Here is a 22670-nt window from a genome sequence, read left to right as displayed (position 1 = left end):
GACTTAGAGCAGGCAGGTGAAGTTCACACCTTGGGCCTGCGGCAGTTGTCTCCCAGAGGAGTAAGTAAGCGGGCACCCAGAGGCCCTGAGAAAAGCCCTCTGTGCCGAGAGAGTAGGCGTGTCAGGAAGAGTGCTTCCACCTGTGAACCACAGATGGCCCATCTGCCCTGCACACTTCAGGATGAGCAACAGGAACTCAAACGGAGGCCACGGATGCTCCCTGCAACACCTGAGAACAAGTTGCTTAAAACTGACTTTGAAAACTGTTACCCTGGGTTGTTTTTACCCCATGTCATACAGCCTACAAGATAACCGCCCCCCCCCAGTCTTTAAAAACATTGTCATAATATAAAAGGAAGTCAGTAGTGTGGCTTTACAGCTTACCTTGTTGAAATTTGGAAAAGCAAACCGAACAACGTTTCCCGGTTTTACCTACCTTGTTACCTACATTTGGGTCTAAGGATGGTTCCAAAAATGTAAGAATGAATGAGATTCACATCACTAAGTGTGGTTTTCTAAAAGGATCAATAGTTGAAGTTCTTAAAAGGTACTAGTCTTGGTAATCATTTAAATAAAATGAAAACTGCTTTCATTACAGAAAAATATTTTTAATGTAGAAAAGATGAGCATTTGATAGCTATAATGAAATAAACTGTTCCTATACACAGTAAACTTACTGTTACAAGAATTGCTAATCTTCCCCAGGTTCTTAGAATCTGAGGACAGTAGGTTATACAAAGTAACCACTCCAAGAAAACACATACCCCCAAACCCAATGGGCAGCATTTCTGTAGGTTAGGAAGACAAAATAGAGTGACTCAGAAGTAGTAGAGAATACTGCACGTTTTCTTGGAAAATTCAAAATTGTTCAGTGTTTTCTGAAAGTTTTCCCATCTCAGTATCTCTTACCTACTTTGCCACCCGAACCTGCCTTCTGACCATCAGCATACTGGGATGACCATCTGCCTCACAAATGCAATGTTTTTTCCCTAACGCTGCCATATCTTTGTATGCCTTAGAGGACGGCAACTAATGGCTTTCAATGAAGTCGCCATGATTTAGGAAGTTTAAAACCACAAATGTCTCGTGGTAAAACTTCTCATTACTATCATTGCACATTCACCAGTTCATTTAAAAGTCTGGTTTAAAAATACACTGAGTTCAATTTAACATTCAAGAGAGGAAAAGGCACTTAATACTGCAATTTCCAGAACATAATTTGTCTGTCTTCCCCTCCCGTGATGATACTGCTACACTGTTCATTCATCCATATACATGTTACAGCACCTAGGAGAAAGAGACCTGGTGGTTAGGTAGTAAGTTGACCAGGGGGTCCCCCAAAAGGTACTCTCAAGTACCATGTTGTCTTCTCTCATCCTGTAATTGCGGTATAAATTAAAGATTCAACTGCTTAGTACAAGGAACTTGTGAGGAATAAAACCACTTAAATGTAAAGCTAGAATAACGGGATGCAAACAGCTATTCCTACAGCTAGTGGTCAGGACACGGATGAGAGGAGAAGGTAGGGAACTGGTGGAAGTTGGCTAATTCCATTTCTACTGGAAGGAGTCAAATGTTACTTAAAGCCAGTAAGTTGAGGATGACCTAAACAGATCACTTTATAATGTTAAGAAATAACCATATAACTGAGCGACAGAGGGAAGGGAATGAAGGGGGCAGTTACTGGTCACAGTGTAAAATAGGTAATTATAACCATAGATACTAGAAGAATTAAAAACCATAAATCTTCCAGATGATCAGGAGGCAACCATGCAAATGTAAGCAAATACAGTGAATGTTCACGAGATACTAAGTGGAAAAAAAAAAAGGGCAGAATAGTTAATATGCCTACAACCTACCCTCCCAATCACAAGAGGGCACACCTCCAGGACACAGAGGAAAGAGTCCAGGGAGGAGAACAGCGGGGGTGGGGTGGGGTCAGTGGTGGGAGGATCGTTTTCATTGTAATTCATTATTTTTGTGTTGTTTGGGGGTTTCTTTAAAACTATGTGCATGTATTTTTAAAACAATGATTCTGGCTTTCACTATGGTTTTTAATTCTCCACATGAAAGTATTAATGTGCAAACTTCCTTTTTGGAGCCAAATGTCTGTTAACATCAACCTCAGTCCCGAAGGACCCAAGAGATGCAGATCACCTGGCCCACCAAGATGCTGGAGGGGAACATTGACAGTGTGGAGGGAAATGGTGCGTTTTCTGTCTGGGAAGAGTATGTTTCCTGATGGGAAAAGGAGGTTTGAGTTCAGCATTTTAGGAAGAAAGGTGAAGTCAACTGCATTAACTGCTTACCTGTATGGCCCTGTATTCTCTCACTGATTTTTCCTCCGAGCAGGTCCCAAACGAGCAGCTCACCAGACTGACTTCCAGATAAAACAGAATTTCCATCCCAGATAAAGCATCTGCAAGCATGATTTAGAAATAATCATCTGATCGGTCCTCATGAAGGAGGGGCTGTGTTACCCTGGCCAAAGGAAGCCCAAACGACAGGATCCTGAACTTGCTGGTACATGTCTTTCCCCACTAGTAACTCAAAAAATATACCTCTGGGGCTCGTCTGAAGTCATAGAAGAGATGAGCATTCCTGTCTGCACATCTATGACGTTTAGACAGCCATCTTCCCCCGCGCTGAGGACGTGACGACTGTCTGTAACGAGGTGAAACTGCTTCAGAAGTTGGTTGTAGGTTATTCTGACATTTTATCTCTGGCATAACGTTCACTTTCATGCTCCTCGAGCTACTTGTATTGAACCGAGGATTCTCCTCTCCTTGCAATGCTTCTAAGACACTGGGCCGGTGACCCTTTGGTGTGAGTTCATTTGCATCTTACAACTTAATTTCTCTGGTGAGCGGACAAATGAAGAACAGTGTCCACTACAGCTTTTCTGTGGGTGCAAATGGCACGAGGATACCATACTGTGCCATGAGGCAGCCTCAGATATAGGCAACTCTTTTATTGGCAGACTGTTTTCCTTTTTACATTCTCGTTTATTTTAAAGTAATAATTCCGATTCCCCCAGTTATCATCTGTATTAAAAAGGATCACACTACCTGGGCTAAAAGCAGTATCACATACGGTCCCTGAATGGCATGGGATCTGGTGCAATACAGTGGCTGTAGTGAGGTCCCAAATAGTCACTGTGCCTTCTTTGGTGCCTGAAACCAACAGTGTACTTGCAGCATTTAAACTAATTGTATCTACCTAAGGAAGAAAACACAAAGTATTCCACTTAGAATTTCGGTCATTAGCGGTTTCCCTAGGCTGACTCCACTGTTGGGACCGGGACCCGATAAAGGTTAAACTCGGCAGCACGGTGTACTGATGTGGCTAATGCAGATGTGTTTCAACATTGTCTACTGAATTATATAAAAATGAAATTCTTCATATGCTAGTGAATAAAATGAAGTACTGGTAGAGTAAATGTAATGCTGGATTTTTTTTTAAGATTAATGTTTAGAGAGCGTGTGCGAGAGTGAGTGGGGGGAGGGGCAGAGGGAGAGAATTTTCAAGCAGACTCCCCGCTGAGCGTGGAGCTGGGCTTGGGGCTTGATCCCACAACCCATGAGATCACGACCTGAGCCAGGAGGTGGAGGCTTAACTGACTGAGCCACCCAGGTGCCCCATTTGCTGTTTTAAAACAGCCTGAAATTGGCACGATTCCGAATGATTCCTCTATGAGTTCTAAATCATACCACGGTGCTAAACGGTCTGAAGCACTGCTGAGCCATGATTACTGGAGGGCGCTGGGAAAAGGCGGGGAGCTCTCAAGGTTGTGTTTGCATGCGCCCTGGGAGTTAGCATAAGTATTTCTCAACCTCAGCTCGTCTTGTCGACCAGGCGAATCAGGCACCAGCAGGCAGTCCTGTCAGCTCTAGTGGGGGATGTGGCAGGGGACCCAGTGGGGCCGGCACGGACGAAAACGAGGTGCCAGCTGTGGCTCGGCCCCGCTCGGGTGTGCCTGCGCGGGCCACCCAGACTGTCGGGAGGGCGGCACGCTGGACAGACGGTCCCTTCTACTGTCTGTGTCAGAAAACACGAAAGACAATGCCCCGAACAGTTTGTGTCCAAATATTCAGTGTCATGCTCAGAAACTGGTATTTTGGAAGTCTGATGGATGGTAGGTAATTCTCAGGGAAATGGCAAGTTGGAGGGGAAAAAAACAAGGCAGACTTGCAAACCCCAAGAGTCGAGTCAAAGAAAAGAATGGAGAGCACATGCTCTCCTCCGGTAAGCAAAATAAAATGAAACAAAAAATAACCACACGGTTAAAACCAACCGCTCCCACCCTCCCCTGGACTCAGGCTCAGCTTTGGAGCAGTGCTGTCGCCAGTACTCACACTGACATCGTGTTCCAGCTCAGCGAGCATGTCAAACCGCTGTCTTCTGGTGCATGTCATTTCTGCAGCAACACCGGACCACACCTAAGGTGCAATATATTGCGGAAGGTATTTGCAAACATTTAGAACGAAAGCATTTCTAACACATTCAAGAAAAATGCTCTGGACCAACCACTGCCAGTTAACGTACTTGCCAACAAAAGAAAGCTGTGAATGCTTCTGGCACCCGTGCTTTTGTTCCCGCCACGGGCGCTCACCGAGTGTCAGGGGCACCTGTGTGTCTGTTTCTATCCTTAGCACTTGCTGTTGCATTCTTTGGTGTTTGTGCGAACTAAGGCAACATGAGTGCGAAAGTGTAGTGTCTATTAATGTTTTGAGAAGACCTAAAAAGGCAAGTCACCAAAAAAATTACTAAACTTTGGTGTAGGCAAGAAAATTTTTAAGAATGGGGGGAAATCCTGAAAAACTCTTGAAGGAATTCTAACAATTTTAGGTTCTTGCTTTCTTTTTACATAAATACAAATTGGAAACTGAGGATGAATACTGGTGTGGTCTTTGCAAGACAGTTGTGTAGGGTCCCAAAGAAGACGCCAAGGATGGCCCCACATCAATAGAATGGTGAATGAAAGTGCATTTACATATTCTAACTTGAAACAAAATGCATTCTCTTTTCATGATTCCCCACTTTAACTTGACATTTTCTGCTAGTTCCAACTGTGTGAGATAAAGAGGGGCTGCTACTGTATACAGTTGGCTATTGAACGATGCGGGGGGAGGGGAGGAAGGGCCCCGACCCCCCACTCCATGCAGTTGAAAATCTACGTATAACTTTGACTTCCCCAAAACTTCAGTGCTAATAGCCTACTGTTGACTGGAAGTCTTACAAGTAACATAAACAGCTGACTAATGTATTTTGTGTTGCATGTACTATATACTGTAGTCTTTTTTTTTTTTTTTTAAGATTTTACTTATTTATTTATTTGAGAGAGAGAATGAGAGAGAGAGAGCATGAGAGGGGGGAGGGTCAGAGGGAGAAGCAGACTCCCTGCTGAGCAGGGAGCCCGATGCGGGACTCGATCCCGGGAGTCCGGGATCATGACCTGAGCCGAAGGCAGTCGCTTAACCAACTGAGCCACCCAGGCGCCCTATACTGTAGTCTTAATAAAGTAAGCTAAAGAAAATGTTAAGAAAATCATAAATTTACAGTACTGTATTTATTGACACAACTCCATGTCTCTAAGTGGACCTGCGCAGTGCAGACCTGTGTTGTTCAAGGGTCACCTGTATTTCTCCGTAACTCTGTCTCATGAATTCCGCATCATTCCAACCCTCAGGTGAGCACACAGTACAAAAACTGGGAAAACTTCCTATTGAGAAGTACGCATGTTGAAAAACCACAGGCGATAGCGCTCAGTATCTTTACAGATCACCGACACACTTTGTGAAAAAGAGCGAAATGACCGAGCACATTACCAACAGGCGTCGAATGGTTTACAATACTTGCGGTATCCAAACACTTGAGGTTAGAAATTCTCTACCGACCTTCACCGTGGAGTCCCACGACGCGGAATACAGTCGGTTGTCACGCCAACAGATCTTACTGACGGCGTCGTCGTGGCCCATTAATGTGTCCTGGCGCCTTGCAAATGCTATGGAGTAAAAATAGCTAACAGAAAAGAGGATGAGAACTATTAAAAAGCATCCCAGCCTAATTGTGAGACTCTTAAACACATATTCAAGGAGTATTATGTTGTTTAATTCTGTACTAAGACTCACTAGAATTACAGAGTACTTATTCTCATGTTATTAAACCAAAATACTCAATATCTGAATTTGAAACTAGAAATCTCTAGGTCTGGCTCATTTGTGTTTTCACCCCAGGTTAGAGAGAGAAGAAACAGAGTCTGGTGGGAGAAATTATTAGATTCAAATAATCACAGTCAAAGCCACCAGGACTACCCTTATCTAAGATCCGTTCCTCTCTGAAAACAACGCAGCGTCCCGCCAACAGAAGACCTGTCCTTTCCTGCCTTCTGCCCACAAAGACAGCTATGCCGCGTGGGGAATTCCACCAGGAGCACGCTCAGATACATACACATTATTATCCCATGAAGAACTTATGACAGTGGCATCGCCTGGCAAAAGTAAACAAGATGACAAAGCCTGAAATACAAATGGTTTGACATTAATTATTTACAATAATTAGTAAATCCCTGACACGGTAAAACTATCTTGTAAAGCTCCCCCCAAAATTAATGCTCAAATTCCATTTATTTTGGCCTTCCTGGTATTTGGGAAGTTTTTTTTTTTTTTTTTCAACTGGCTAATTCCAGATGCTTAGTTTCTTCCCATATGTAAGAAAGAAAGTCAAAGCATGTCCAGGGCACATGGATCTAGCCTGAGGGTTTCTGGATGGTCCTCACGACCCTGGGCTGGAGGAACTCCTCACACGGGTAAATCGTGAGGGGAAGCTGGGCTGAGCCTCTCTGGATTACGGGCTTCCACGAGTGGGGAGAACTTCCAAAACCTTTCAGATGGTTTACATGAATAATGTGTTTTTTCGGAAGAATTGGTTTTCTAGTATTTGGGGTCCTATCCACTCAGAAATGCACACATTATTTAAAAAACACAGACAACGTTTACTTTGACAGTTCCAGAAAAGGAAAGATTTATTAAGGGGAATTCTACTGGGTGGCACTTCTAGTTTTCTAGGCTCCAAACAAAATCACTGTATTTTGAGAAAGAGGCACCCTGAAAAATTTTTAAACTGAATTTAGAAGTAATGTCACCAAGGCATTCTGTAGACACCTCACAGGAATAAACCCAGTTGCTTGGGAAGAAACGAAATGCCATCGTGTGTGTGTATAAAACAAACTGCTACATGAATTTCCATTATACCACTAGTTTAAAATGAACTCACCATATTTGAAAACGATATACTTCTTTGTAGCATTTTGGATTCCTTGGAGAACATTTTCAAGGTGGAATCTGATTTAATGATGAGAAGGCAAAAACATGAGAAAGATTTCCTAGAGAGAGCAGGAAGCTGGAGCGGGCGGTAGGTGGGGCCAGAGGATCTGGGGCCCCATCTGGTCACCTGTCACCCCACGACAAGGAAACCGACGCGTACCCAGTCCCGGCCCAGCACACTGCTCACATCTCAGCATGACTGAACCCGGCGCAGGCCTAGTCACTGCTCAAAGTTAAAGAGGAGGGGCGCCTGGGGGGCTCAGTTGTTAGGCATCTGCCTTCAGCTCAGGTCATGATCCCAGGGTCCTGGGACTGAGCCCCGCATCAGGCTCCCTGCTCCGCGGGGAGTCTGCTTCTCCCCCTGCCTCTGTCCCCCCCCCCGCCCCCCCCCGCTCATGCTCTCTCAAATAAAGAAAATCTTTAAAAAAAAAAAGTTAAAGAGGAATAAAATAGCAATTTTAAATAAAAGACAACAAAAATCATGGCAATATATTTTTTTTTTTAACAAATAGCCCAATTATGGTGTGATACACCTGTCTTGAATTAGCATTTATGAAGCAACCGCTGACTTCCTAAAGAATAATAAAGTAGGGATTAAAATTTCCTCGCCTAACAGAAGCTTAAAAAAGTGTAGCAAAACAATCTCTTGGGATTGCTAAAATAACAATGGGCTCCAAACATCCCATATTTGAAACAAATAACACATTTCCTAATTTGTAAACACACAACATGATAAAGAAAAGGTCAGAATGAGCTTGAAATAATTTCTTCTGTAGAGTAAGATTTAACATTTCGACCTCATTTTTGCAACACCAACACAGGCAAGTCCTGAGACTTTATCAAGCTGAAACACTCTCCAGCATCAGCTTGGAAACAAAGTCCGAAGAGTAACACAATATGACCAGAACTTTACCCTGTGGGGCATTCTCAACTCTGAGCCTCTTCGCCACCATGCTGCTGACTCCGAAGAAGTCAGCATTTCTGATTCCGATCAGGCATTTCTGAGTCGTCACCATGAAGTTTACTGCAGCTTATTAATTTGGGGCATCTTACAGAAGGCTGTAAACCAGCCCAGGGTATAAGGATGCTGTTCTCAAAACCGAAGATTCCGTGCCCATGCTAGAGGTGAGCCTGACCAAAGCTCGCCCGAGCCAGGCTTGCAGCTGATGAGCCCCCCACCACGTGCCCACACAGCCCAACAAAGACCGCGGATGTGAGGAAGGCAGGCCACCCTGGGGTGACGATCAGCACAGGCATAAGTCAGTACTACAAGTTATTGACAGAAAAAACAAAAAGAAAAAAACCAAAGGCTTTTGCCTTAAAAAAAAAAAGAAAAAGGAACCCTTTTTCCTCTTCACTTGGTAAATTTACAAGGAAGGGATGCCATGCTTAATGAGCGTCAGGGGTTTAAAGCCTCGAGGCTCCCCAAACTCATGGTTTACAAGGTCATCCAATTACAAGAGACTGAGGGACTTAAACCCTGGCAGAAAAATCCAGCTAAGAACACAGGCTCTGCTTAACGATAAAGCTTTAGAGATAAACTGCTTTCACGATAAAGCATTCGGTCTGGTGTTACGATGCTGGCACATTCGGCGGGCAGGATCCTGGGAGAACGCAGACTGCTTCCCTCTGTCAGCATCGTCTTGCTGACCCCAACGGGGCCCAGTGTGCGTCCTGCACGTCCACTTCCTTTGGCCTACCGTAGAACCATTATCTATGCTTTGTGGAAAATTCTGCTTTATGCATCCTGAGGTTGTCCTTGAAAGAGCAAGGAAGGACATGCTACAGATAACAAACCACCATCATAGAACCCAAGAGTAGTAACTCTGATTTCTCTGGAAGGGCTTAGTTGGATGGCACCATTTCCAGACTCAATGAAACATGTGATTTCCTATGATGAAGGCTAAAAGACAAGTCCCCTCAAAAACAGCTGGCTACTCACTCTGTCAGAGCCAGTTGTCTTAAAACATAAGCAGGATGACTAAGATACAACCTGATAATGTAGAAGAACGTTAACAATGCATGCATTGGATTTCCAGCGAAATTCAACAACAAACACCCTGGCATATATACCGCATGACACAAATGAAACACCTAACAGCAAACGTGCACTGGCTCATGCCCCAGCGCACTGTGCCCTGGGGCGCCCCAGCTGCACCCCACAGCCGCCGGCACGTTCTGGGTTCGGGCGGACCCGCAGGAGCGTGCGCGCCTCCCGCCAAGCACGGGGCCGGGGAATAAGCTCTTTCTGCCCTGTCCCTGAAGTTTCTGGAAGCCTCATCAGCAACAGAAAGGCATTCTCGTGATTGTTTCTGGCAAACTACAATGACATTTTCTGTCAAATGCCACAAACTGCTCAAAGTCCACCTTACGTGGAGGTGGCACACTCAAGTGGAATCCTTGACGGAGAGTTAAGAAACGTGGATACTTTGTGGTTTCAGGTAAACCACTGTTCAGGCCGGGAAACATACCTTGTGAGGTTGTAAAGACGGAAGACCCGTTGCAAGAGACGGCTATTCCAGTAACTGCCCTGTTTAAAGACAGAGTTTTATACGTTACCAACAACCATGTGCTGAGACACTTGTCTCTTTCAAGTCCTTGGTTTCATTTTACCAAGTTTCTGTATTTTTTTTTTCGTCACAGCCTGTCTGCTGGATCTGTCCCACACATATTACACCTGCCACGACCAAATCATTTGGGAGCTTCGAATTTTGTTTTGGTGAGACCTGTGGCCAGAAACCATTCCCACTCTCGTCTTCCCTGGCTGCCATATTCAAAGTCGAACACCTTCCCTGACAACTGGAAATCTGCTTCTCCTTCAGTTTCACCTTCTCTGACTATCACCCAAATTACTGAAACTCTTCTTTACTTCACTTGCTTCGCTGCTGAATCAAATTTACCGAGCATCTGTTCAGTGATGATACCATTGTCTGGTTCTACCATTTCCTTTCACAGGTTCATTCATGTCTACACTGCCCGGGATGATAAGGCCTCTTTCTATGTATCACTTAGAGAAGTTGAGAAAAGAAAAGCCACTGTTATTTTTTTTTTAAGATTTTATTTATTTATTTGAGAGAGAGAGAATGAGAGAGACAGAGCACATGAGACGGGGGAGGGTCGGAGGGAGAAGCCGACTCTCTGCCGAGCAGGGAGCCTGATGTGGGACTCAATCCGGGGACTCCTGGATCATGACCTGAGCCGAAGGCAGTTGCTTAACCAACTGAGCCACCCAGGCGCCCGAAAAGCCACTGTTATAATGAGTAAGGTGAACTATATATTTCTTTGCAGGTGGCTCTGCTCTGATCCGGAGCTATAGATCTGAAGTAGACTGGGACATTCAGACCCACCCGTGACCCATGGTGTCTGTGATATCAACATGTCAGACAGGATGTCTATGGCCATGGAGCAGGCCAACGGGCTCGTCTCTGAGCCTGGGTTTTCCCATCCGTAATAGGATGGCTCAGGGGAGGTCAGTGCTTCTCAAGCCTTCCTACCAAAAGGTGTGACCATCCTTAATGGCAGAAGTCTGAACACTCATAACCCCTCTGGGTCTGACAGCAAGCCCTTTTTTTGAAAGTACAGGTATTACTTTTAAAACTCCTGTGAACTTAGCCTTTTGATCTCTCTCTCTCTCTACACATATTTGTTATAATTTTTTAAAAGGACACATTTTCCCCTACAATATCTGTGAATCCAACACTTGGGGAAGATACACCATGTTTCTCCCATCAAAGACTCGAGGGGCTGTGTACCCCAGTTGGAGAGGCATAAAACTACCTGCTGGCCGCAGACCCCGTTGTGGGCTCTAGAAAGACCAGGGGTAGAAATGACAGCATGGAAGGCTGACAGAAATCCATTTTGTGCCGAACTTTCCCTTGCCACATTGACCCCACATGGCTCATCACTACAGACATTTTGGGGGGAGAAAAACCAATCAAGACAACATTGAAAGAGAATTTCCACCCCCTTGACTCCACTTAAAACAGTGTGGCTTCGCTCCAGGCCAAGACCCCAAGTTTTGCAAGGACGGCACAGAGGTGTTCTTACTCTTTGTGGATTTTATATTGCTCATGTAACTGCAGTTTGGTGATGTTATTCCAAGCCAGGCTTTTGCTTTCTTCAGTCAGGTCTTCAAAAGACTCTTCACCTGGAGAGACTACATTGAATTGTTGCCAAGTGAGTCAACGGAATTATTAACAAGCACCACAGACAACAAGCATCAGGGTCACAATATTTTCTATTAAAATCAAATGACCAAGGAAACAAAATGCCCCACTGAAATATGACTACTCTGAAATGTACTTGGGAGCTCCATGTTCGTCAAGGAAAATGATAAAATGTATAATCTAAATAACATATTGGGAGAAAAATTAAAAAGTATCTTTGAATACTGAAGTCTTTTTATACTCTTATCAGTGTCCCCAAAGTTTTCACTCAGCCCCTGCCTTAGGAGCTTCAGGAAACACAAGACTGAGTAACATTTCCTTGTCAGTAATGGTTGCAAAAGCCTGACCATTCCCTACAAATGCTGAGGTTTCATTTTGGTTTTGAGGGGGAGAAAGCAGATGTGTTCCGAGCTATAAGCACCCTGGCCAGGATGAGGGAAGCTGTCCCTCCTGTCTTCTGAAGGGCTGGGGGGCAAGTGCTCCTTAGTATAATCACAAGACAGTGGTATGAGCCTGGTGACTAAGCGGGGCATGGGTTTAAAGAGACATCACAAGATCATCTTATGGTCTTTATGACTGAACCCCGTGAGGCATTCTCTCTTAGAGAGAAGAACTCCTGGCTAGCCCTGGATCCCGGGCCCCTGAGAGCTATTCCTCCCGGCGTGAGAGATACTCTGCTCTGGGCACCTACGACGTCCCTGGGTGCCTGGAACAGATAGAAGTAAGGATGATAAGGAATCATGGGACTTTGCTCCCAAAGTTCCACATAGTGTCAGACTCCTCCTGGGAGCCCGAGGGCTTCAGGCTGTCCTATGTGAAATGTGAAACACGGATAACTGGGTGACAGGGAGTATTTTTTCCTCCTTCTCCAAATACGAGGTGTGACAACAGGGTCAAGTTCATTTTAGCACCGAGCACGGGGCCGGGAAACAACAGAGACTCTGTAAATGTTTGTCGAATGACTGACGAAGAGAATGAATCAAATAAAGAAAACAAAGCACGTTGAATTCAGGATCTGTATGTGGGGAAGGAGGAGAATGAGGGATGGAGGAAGTTGTGTCTGGGAGAGAACAGGGGAGAGTGGGGCCAAGGGTGACCATGGGAGCGGTGCAGCCAGGACGGGCCAATGTGAAGGTGACCGGCTAAGCACCAAACACTGGCTTGGAAAACCACAGAAAAGGAGAGGCAGAACAACAACAAAATACTGCCAAGTCTCATGTAAAAGGAATAACACGACCGGGAAATAAAAGTAACTTGATTTTCTTTAAAATCAGCAGTTAAAACACAAAGGAAACAACAAAAACAGGCTTGTCGAGTTGTTGTTTTTCAGGAGAAGTGCAGTCGGATGCCCAAACACAACCACCTCTAGGCCACATGACAGTTCATGACTCACCTACTCTGCAGAATCCTCAGGAACATCCGAATCAGAAAAGAGAAACGAAGCGTGCTCACATTTACTCTCTTTACAAAACTTACCTGGAGAATCTGCCATGGGAGCATTATGACTGCAGGTTTGGGAGAAATTCTTAAACTTCGGGGTGATCCGTCGAGGATGTGGTGTCACAAAGAGCTGTTTTGGCGTCTGGCCAAACTCCAAGATTTGGGTCAGCATGGCTACTTTCTCGTCAGGGTCCTCGATGCTTTAGGACAGAACACAAATAACGCAGTGACCCTCGAGGTTCGAGTTCCCCAAGAGCACAAATGTCAAATAATGCAGCTCAACAGGAGAGAGGTTTGACCCTCAAATAGTAACAGCGACTATGTGCCAGGGCTGTCCGAGCCTCACCACAGAGCTTAGAGAATTTTCTGAGGCTAGGTGACTTACCTAATGGGGAAAGCAAGATATAATTCACTGTAAAATTTCCACACCTTCATATGATCAAAGAGCTGCATTCATCATTTAGACAAAGAGGTATTTCGTAACTTAAGTAGAAGCTCCTTCTAGACGTATAGGTACCTGTTCAAGTCTACGCCTCCTTCATAGGTCAGGGGATGAAATACTGAAAAAAAAAAAAAAAGAGATGAAAAACCCTCTTGAAAGAGGTACTGTTTGGTTATGATTGATGCTCTGCACAGAATCTTAAACACTCAACAACTTTAAACTTCTATTCAAAGAAACTGATGGTCATTTTGCAAAAAAAGACTAATAAAAACCAACGGCAATAAATATCAACCCAAGTTATCTTTCGCCGAGCAGAAATCCAACTGGCAGGTGAGACAGCCTCTTATCTCCAGGTATCTGCCCCCAGGGGAAGCGCCAATCACCCTGCACTGCCGTGCGTGAGGTCCAGCCTGACCTGCCAGCTTCTCTTCACCAGCTGACACCACCGGGCAGCCTGGAGGCAGGTAAGAAGGAGCCCGGGGGTTGGGGAGGGGGGCTGCCACAGTTTTCTTTTTCCTCCATTAATAAGAAGCCCGGGGGCCCTTCAGAGGAACAGGGGGGTGGGGGTGCTCTTCTATCATATTCTGATTGAGTTTTAATTAGTGAGTGGGATGGAGAGTAATGCTAAAATTGGAAGACTTTAGAAAAACACCTCTGGGGATCGGGGTGAAGCTGGGGTTCTTTAGGCCAAAGTCCTTCCTCCTCTGTTACTCCGTATCTGACCCAGGGCCATGGAGCCGGGAGCCACTGTCTGCTGACAGAAGATGCTGCTGCCCAACATGAGCTTGACTGCTCTGGCCGCGTTTTCTCCTCTTCCTTTGTGCTTTTGTTTTCATCAAATGCTATGTGACAATTCTGAGACTCACGTACCGTTATGGGCCCCAACGGCATCACTCCCTTTTTGCTTGTAGCCGAATATGAGATCGATCCACTCATGAAGGTGCTCTGACACATAATTGCTTTCCAATGCGTCTTTGCTCTTCTGGAGAAAGTCCTCGGGACCTATTAGATTAGACTCGATCAAAACATCACTGTCTTCATTTATTCTCTCCCATTTCTTTTGTCTATCCATATGCAAATAAAGCTTCTAGGAGAGGCAAGAGGTACATATTTGTTTGTTTTTTAAAGATTTTATTTATTTGTCAGAGAGAGAGAGAGAGCACGCGAGCATAAACAGGGGGAGGGGCAGGCAGAGGGAGGAGCAGGCTCCCCGCTGAGCAGGGGATGCGGGCTCAATCTTAGGACTGCAGGGATCATGACCTGAGCTGAAAGCAAACCCTTAACCCACTGAGCCACCCAGGGGTCCCGAGGTACATATTTATTAATGAGGTTTTTTTTTGCCCCCATCATATAAAATATCAATTCTGGTGAGGGGGAGGGGAGTGGCGAAGATCACTTTCACAACATTTAGGTCTTTCAAACACGTATCGATGTTTTTACATCACAGGCTCACAAGACTAGTTCTGATTTGGAAGAGGACTGAGATAGCGCCTCATTTACATAGAGAAGTATGCTGGTATTTTTTAAAAAACCCAGGCAACTAAATCACAATACTGAAGTGGCCCCCCTGGCTGAAGAACTGCTGAAATTGGGTACTTCCAGGGTGGTACTCACTCCGTGCCCAGGGTGGGAGTTCCACATCATCAACCATCTGTCCACCTTGTCTCTTTCCCAGATCCAACTTCAGACTATTGACTAAAAAGCTGACATCATCACCATAGAATTCTGGAATCAACTGAAATGGGGGGGGGGGTAAGGGGGTGGAAAGAACAGCAACAAACATTTTTTAAAGCCATTAGAAACCACAAGCCCAGTGAATTATTAGCTTTGTTAACTGCTTACCTCTTTAAAATCAGTTGCGCCATCCAAACAGTTTTTCCAAGTTTCTGCGATACTAGACACAAAAAAAAAAAAAAAAAAATCAACTGATCTTAAGTCTTGGGTCTGGAAATAGCAACCACAGGGCTGTCTATGCACCTAGGTGTTGTCCTACACTTCACCTGTATTAATTCATTTCTCCCATTAACTCATAATTCTTGACATGTGTATGAGGATCCCCCTTTGACAGAAGAGACGCCTTCTCTGAGTTCATGCAGGGAGTGACACAGGGTGAAGACACAGACCCAGACAGGGCATCTCCAAGCCCACGCCGTAAGCCTCCAACCACACACTGCCTCATCGAAGGGCCAACACAGGCTGCTGCTTAAACACGGAACACCTAGCATGGCTGTTTTAATAGCTCATTTCAGAAAGGGATTAAACTCGACACAGCTTGGAAAGACTGGAGAGACACAGACCAAAAGATTAACAATGAATGTTATCTCAGCGTGGTGGGAGGCTGGGCGAACTTAGTTTTCTCCATATTTTCTGGCTTTTTTTTTTTTTTTTTGGCAAGGAAATATTTAAACACTCACAGGAGATTATATTCAAGTCACAGCAGAATTATTTAGAATAAGGAGATGTTGGAAACGGTCTAAATGTCCAACAATAGAGGAATAGTTAAAATACTTAAATTATGGCATACATTAGGATGTGATAAAATAATTTCAAAGTCACTGTGAACATCTGATATAGGGGTAACACTTCAATATTGAATACGACGAGGCTACAAACAGGCAGGACAAAAGCTGTAATTGAAAGATGTTCTTACAGTTACACACACACACACACACACACACACACACACACACACACACACAGGACTAGAAAAAGCCTCAAAGGAACAGACAGATGTACCAATCAGCGATTCTTGGCATTTCTTGACATTTGTGTATCCGGTTTTTTGAAGCAAACACATTGTACGTTTACAATTAGAGAGTTTACGAACGGGTAGGTGAAGCATTGGGTCAAACCTGTTGAACATTCTATCTGCGTTATCAAATCTTCCATTCTGCAGACACAGCATGTACTCGGGCGCTAGAGGGGAAATCAGAGTTAAGTGAGGTAACAGAACCCCCAAGAACACATGAGAAACAGCACTGAATCGGGGGCACTGACACGGAATCTTACCGATCCTCACAAGATAAAAGAGCACGTAGCCAGGGGAAGAGTAGTGACTGCCGTACATGAACTTTGGCTCTGGCATTTCCTGGTAGCGGGTCTGCAACAGACCGAGAAAGATCCTGCTAGGCGTCGGCCAGGAAAACAGTGACTGCCGCAAGTAGTCAAACCTCAGATCGTGGCCTGGCTACATTACATCCCTTAGTTTCTCTCTTAAGTAGGAAAGGGAGAAGAGGAGGGGAAAACAACTGTGAACACACACAGTATTCCCGTGACAAGTATTTAGCTTTTCTTAGCTCAGTGGGAACAATGCTGGGCCGGTCTGAACAGAACGGACGTTACACGGCTCTTGTGCAGTTCACCAGAGAGCGCCTTTGCGCAACTAAATCCGTAAACTTGTGAGGCGGCCTGCCTCCTACTTCCTGAACTGCAGGCAGAAGATGCAAATGGGTGTGGGCGAGCAGCTAAACTCACGGGGGAAGGCAGAGGGCAGAGAGGGAGTAAGAAAAAGTATGATCTAGATCTTCTAGTCACTCGGAATAGGCCTCCCCTAAGTCCTGGAGAAATGAGTTTCCCTTACTATAAAAACAGAGGCCATGGCTCAGGGAGCTGCTTAGAAGCCGGGCATCCCCAAATCCACGTACCAGGAGTCTCTCCAGCCGTTCCTTGTTTAGAGCCCCTACTGGCCTGCTAAGATCCCGGAATATTCCTGGATTTGACAAATCTGTAGATTTAAAAAATGTATTAATTAAAATAAAGCTAGCAAACTTACACTTAATAACCTTACCCCCCGCCATGGATACACATGCACAGATTTATTTCCACAAATAATTTTTAAAAAAATTGAGACAAACCCATTAGAATTAGAGTATTTCTGATAGTCACTTACATAACTGTAAAGGTTAGGGCTTGAGTTTTAAGTCAGCAAGTCACTCAAGAGTAGCATCTCTAATTTGAAAATGCCCCAATTATTCATTTGTTTTTAAAGATTTTATTTATTCATTTGAGAGAGACAGACAGAGCACAAGCAGGGGGAGAGGCAGAGGGAGAGGGAGAAGCAGACTCCCTGCTGAGCCAGAAGCCCGATGTGGGGAGATCAATGACTTGAGCCGAAGGCAGATGCTTAACCATCTGAGCCACCCTGGTGCCCCGATTTTTTTTTTTTTTAAAGAACTACTGGTTTTAAAAAAATATATTCCAAGGAAAACAACAACAAAAAACAAGCACATTTTAAAAGTCAGCATTCTTCTACCAAGATTTGCTGAAGTTTGAATTACAGTGAATATTATTATTGTGTGATAATAACATAATTTGAGAATTGCGGACTGAATATTATCACAGAAATAAATTCTCATAGTCCCAGAAAGTCTGTTATTTCTTTCAAGTGTGAGGGTTCGATTAGTGAACTGTCTAAAAGGAATTTATTGTTCATAATATATAATTTAGAATATTACAAAATCAAATTATAATATAGTCCCATTTTTGTTGAGAGAAATACACATACCACAGGGTTAAAATGGTTCTCTCTCATTAATGTAATTATTGATGATGGGTTTATTTCCTTCTTTCAATATTTCAGCACTTTCTAAATGTTCTAAAATGAATAATTATGGCTTTTGGCAATCACATTTTTGAGTGTGAATTCTAAAACAAAAGGACAACCTGAGAAACAATTTTTCAAAGTGCAAAACAAGCATTTCAAATGTGGTCATGACATGTAATAATGATATGGCTTAAAAACATACGCATACTTTCTGGGCATGTCTTTCAAGAAGTCTGTGAGTCCTTTCTTTAGGATTAAAAGAATTTAAGCGATAGTGGAGAAAACACACGTAAAGCCCATATAACTTAGAGACCACCGACCCGGTACCTCGGAAGGGAAACCAGCAATCGTTAGTACAGAAATCCAGATGGGTTCAAATCTGCCTACACAGATCACAGTCGGACCTCCGGCTTTCCTCTAAGCCCTCGGCTTTGTGGCATTTACCCAGCATTTACCCAGTTCGGCACTGCAGTAGTCGCCGATGACCCACGGGAACACGGGGTACTGAGAGAGGTCGTTGCAGCTGCGGTCCGCCAGGTTGTTGAGGTGCAGGAGGTACTGGTAGTTGGACAGGTGCCCGCGCTGCCACTGCAGCATGTAGCTCTCCGCTGTGCGCTCCGCCGCATGGTGCTCTGAGGGGGGACAGGGCCCACCGGGTCGCCACTGAACTTGGCGAACGCCGGCTAAGTTGTACTGAGCGTGTAAAAACTAGATGGTTGGTGTTTTTTTTTTTTTAATATTTTATTTATTTACTTGACAGAGAGAGAAAGAGAGACAGCGCACATAAACAGGGGGAGGAGCAGAGGCAGAGGGAGAGGGAGAAGCAGGCTTCCGGCTGAGCAGGGAGCCTGACACGGGGCTCGATCCCAGGACCCTGGGATCATGACCCAAGCTGAAGGCGGATGCTTAACCGACTGAGCCGCCCAGGCGCCCCCAAAATTAGATGTTTTAAATGTAGAACCTCTAATGCATTTTTGAAAAATACGTTTTAAGAAAATGAAAAGTAGGCTGTAGTTGGTTTTCACCAAATACCTGTTGCATTAAATATGAACATCTGCAAGGATATTCACCAGGAGGGAATATTATTACATATCTAAAACATATGGTCTATATTAAATATATGATATAAAACAAATATGAAGGTATGGAGCAAATATGGAGGTATTACATGGTAATGCATAATATTTACTATATCATATATGGCCTGCAATATATACAAAGTACTTGAGTTTTAATGCCTTTAAGAAGCCATGACCATTTGTAAAAGCTTATTTCCTCCATTTTATGAAATCAAAACAAAAACAATCTGAGTTCTCTTTTAGATCAGGAAGAGGTCTACTACCACAGATTTGCCAATGCCTACGTATTATGAAGGCATGTGAAGAGCGAGGCAAAGAAAAGAACCCGCTGAAGGAGAAAAAGGTCTCTGGTGGGAAAACATGATTTCTCAAAGGAGAAGAACCAGAAAGTCCCCCACACCCCCTCAGGAAACATGGAATCACAGAGTATGTGGCACCAAGGAGAACTTTCCTCTTGGAGAGCATAAAGTGACTCAACTGTTTTAATTCGTTCGGAAAATTCTGCTTTCAACGTTTTGTTGGTTGTACCAAGCAACTTATCTAACTTATCTGTTGATTCAATATTTATCCTTATTTACTTTTACCAAGTTTCTTCTCTAACCAGCTATAAGGAAAGAGCTTAAAAACTCAAAATGCTTATTCTCATTTCCCATACTCACACACCTCAGAGAAAGTCTGACCAACTTGAGGAATAAGATCAGAGGGAATAAGGAAGCTTTAAGGAGACAGGTTTTTAGGTCATGGCAAGAGTTATGACTTGAGATTTTTAGGACTCACCATGAAAGTTGAGTTTTTTGTTGTAATCTTGTTACATAGTTAGAGGAATAAAATGAAAAAAAAATCAGGAGGCAGGAAATAACAGTCAACTTGTACCAGAGCTATACTTACGCATTAAATTAAATGTAACAGCTTAATGTGAGAAGAAAAATACTTGAATTCTAAGCCTACTATAAAATAAAATATATTCCTTATTGCAAATAAACTATTCTTCTGAGGGAAAATTCCATTTCTAAGGGAGTACGACTAGCAAACAAAGTTAAGATGGCAGTAATAAAATTCCAACATCTATTTTTGAAAATCAACCCATTCTAGTCATCTAACAACTCTGTACACAAGAATAATTCAAGCATACAATTTCATATGTTTATGCCTAAAAAGAAAAATCAGGTGTTCTTTCTATTAAAGGTGGGAAACTTCACATTTTTATGGAAGACTGAGGAATTATTAATTAAAAGCAAATCAAGTCCCATGGTACGATACGGAGTACAGAAGGCTCATGTGTTCCTTTTGTGCCGTTTTCCAGCTTTGTGATTAAGACCATAGTTAACGATTACAAACACATGACTGGACAGCTCACTGCTTCAAATTAAAAAACCAAGTCCTGGTTTCTGAAAACGAATATAGACAAGACTGAGGAGAAAAATAATTAGGTGGATTCTTTATAATCCATTCAACTTGGGGGTTGTTAAAATGTAAAAAACATTTAAATATACTGATCAAGAGTTTTTCAAACACACAATTGGAGCGAACTATCGCCCAATTTCATTTATATGAAATTATGATTTAGTTTGTAGAATGCCATTCTGCCAACCCTAGTTCCTGATGAGAAGGAATAAGGAGACCCAGAGAGGTGATTCTAGATACAGCATTTCTCTTCTCCTATTTCCTAACCCAGGTACTTAGGAGTTGAACCACCCTCAGGTGAATAGATACAATGAAGGGTGAGCACCATACCTAGATATGTGGCAATATAAAAATAGAGGTCATCTCTATCTTGAGGTTCATAGAACTTTAGGTAGATGTCAGAACAGAGGTCGTCTTCTGTGCAAAACACTTCCAAGCCCTATAAATTCAGAAAGAAAACAGTAAAATAAATAGCACTGTTTACCTTGCCATCTCAAAACAAGCTACGTAAGTACAAAAGCTTTTCAGATAAAGATCTGTATTTTTTATCTGCAGATATTATCTATTTACATTCTCCACATATAGATTTGATTCAGCGATGCACATATATGCGTGTGTTTGTATGAATATGTGCATGGTATGTGTATGCGTGCATGCACACAGTTCATCCAAAAGAAAGACTTGGAGACAACGTGCTTACAATACGACATACTTGCACTTTTCAGACATGCCATGATTGTTTACAAGTCAATAAACCATTGGCTAAACTGAAGATCTGACAATCATCCACCGAGAAGTGACATTCCGCAGGAACTCACCAAAGGCATGAGGCCGTGCCTCCTTTTGTAAATGCGGCGGACATCTTGGAGTGTTATCTGGACCACAGGTTTCTTTAAAAGTAGAAAGACAATCTCAAACATCAACGTTCGGACACAATTAGAAGCTGCCCTTTGGTATCAGAAAGGTGAAAAAGTGGCCAAATCTTGACTTCCTGACGTGTTACATGTGAACAATCAGAAAGGCAGCTCTTAGAACAAGGCATTTCTGGTTTTACGTCCTGGTCTGCCCTTTTCCACTAACTTTATGACCTTGGACAAGTCTCCCTACCCTCGCTCAGGACCCCCAAAATGATAAGGCACTGATCTATCCTTCAGGGTCCTGCAAGGTTGCTGAATGATAAGGGATATTAAAGTGCTGGCACAGATAACCTCTCAGGAATTTTGCTATCTTTTTATAGATCAATGGTTTTCTTGGAACTGACACAGTACATCTTCTTTTAGAATGTATCTAAAATTTTATCTCTGTAAAAACTACATTGTATTAAGGCTCATAAACAACTACAGTATTAAGCAGGGCCTCTAAATTTTTCTTTCTTTATGAGGAGGAAAATTTTCTTGCTTCTCAAGAGGCTTAAAACACTAGTAAGAGGAGAATGAGGTTAGAAAAGCCACTGAGTTTGGCTAAATGGTGACACATCCACCTTTCCCCAAGTGAGAGGGAGGAAAAGCCCACATGTGGAACTGTGGAAGCTTCCTCAAGACTGGTCAAGGATCACAGCCCAGAGATTTGGGAGGGAATACATGCTCACACTATGGATCCTGAAGCTCTAGCACATACTCAGATATAATCCCAAAAAGTTTTTGACTCAAGTCATAGTAATAGGAGCGGTCAAGCCAACTATTAACACCAGCAGAGCATGCCCTTCAGCGATGTGTAGCGTCTGTGGGAGGGCTTGGCGAGGGTGCCCCGCCGCCTGGTGGACAGACCTGTCATAGCACCATTTCTCGCACAAAAGCATTAGACGTTTTAGTGACCGAATGACTGACCCACCAGCCTGGAGAATTTCCAGGACGTAGCCTCCTATGACAGAAAACACGTTCTTCAAGCTGCCCTGCCAAAGGGTCCAACGCACTATCAGAGTGTATTAGCACTTCTGTTCTTCTAATGAACCACTCCAAAAAGTGTTCACATCTAGATAAAGCGACATATTTTTACAAATTTTAGTGTGGAAATCCGAGTTTATCTTTACTATAAAGTCACTGAGAAAGAGAAGACTGTTTCCACCATCATGGTAGAAGCACCACAGCTGTTCGAAGACAGAATCTCCACCGGCCCCTCTGTGCTGGCTGGCAGGGGACCGCGCCACACTGCTTGTGATAGACTCAGATCTACTGATTCTGCTCCTCATTAAAGAAAAACAAGTAATACCCACATATATGCGCACATAAGCAGATATACAGAAAATACCCATTTCTCTTTAGTATATTTCAT

General features: G+C 43.6%; 1 protein-coding gene across 1 annotated transcript in view; it reads right to left on the bottom strand.

The window, feature by feature from the left end:
- Positions 1-587: 587 nt before the first annotated feature.
- The window catches only part of NSMAF (neutral sphingomyelinase activation associated factor), a 54945-nt gene continuing 32862 nt past the window's right edge, over positions 588-22670 (bottom strand). The window contains exons 11-31 of the mRNA XM_028108860.2: positions 21218-21289; positions 20730-20838; positions 18372-18548; positions 17018-17097; positions 16383-16473; positions 16226-16289; positions 15216-15267; positions 14988-15108; positions 14244-14375; positions 13449-13491; positions 12968-13131; positions 11373-11481; positions 9797-9855; positions 7276-7343; positions 6451-6518; positions 5898-6021; positions 4356-4439; positions 3069-3219; positions 2562-2664; positions 2310-2419; positions 588-1287 (exon numbers count right to left, since the gene is read on the bottom strand). Of these exons, the coding sequence (XP_027964661.1) occupies positions 1193-1287; positions 2310-2419; positions 2562-2664; positions 3069-3219; positions 4356-4439; positions 5898-6021; positions 6451-6518; positions 7276-7343; positions 9797-9855; positions 11373-11481; positions 12968-13131; positions 13449-13491; positions 14244-14375; positions 14988-15108; positions 15216-15267; positions 16226-16289; positions 16383-16473; positions 17018-17097; positions 18372-18548; positions 20730-20838; positions 21218-21289 (2076 nt within the window). The 3' untranslated portion in view covers positions 588-1192. The remainder of the gene's footprint in view (positions 1288-2309; positions 2420-2561; positions 2665-3068; positions 3220-4355; positions 4440-5897; positions 6022-6450; positions 6519-7275; positions 7344-9796; positions 9856-11372; positions 11482-12967; positions 13132-13448; positions 13492-14243; positions 14376-14987; positions 15109-15215; positions 15268-16225; positions 16290-16382; positions 16474-17017; positions 17098-18371; positions 18549-20729; positions 20839-21217; positions 21290-22670) is intronic.

Source organism: Eumetopias jubatus, unplaced genomic scaffold (assembly GCF_037043125.1).
Source record: "Eumetopias jubatus isolate StellerSeaLion01/CBP00866 unplaced genomic scaffold, mEumJub1_p1.0 scaffold_4, whole genome shotgun sequence".
Taxonomy (NCBI): domain Eukaryota; kingdom Metazoa; phylum Chordata; class Mammalia; order Carnivora; family Otariidae; genus Eumetopias; species Eumetopias jubatus.
This window is presented reverse-complemented; position numbering and strand designations above follow the sequence as displayed.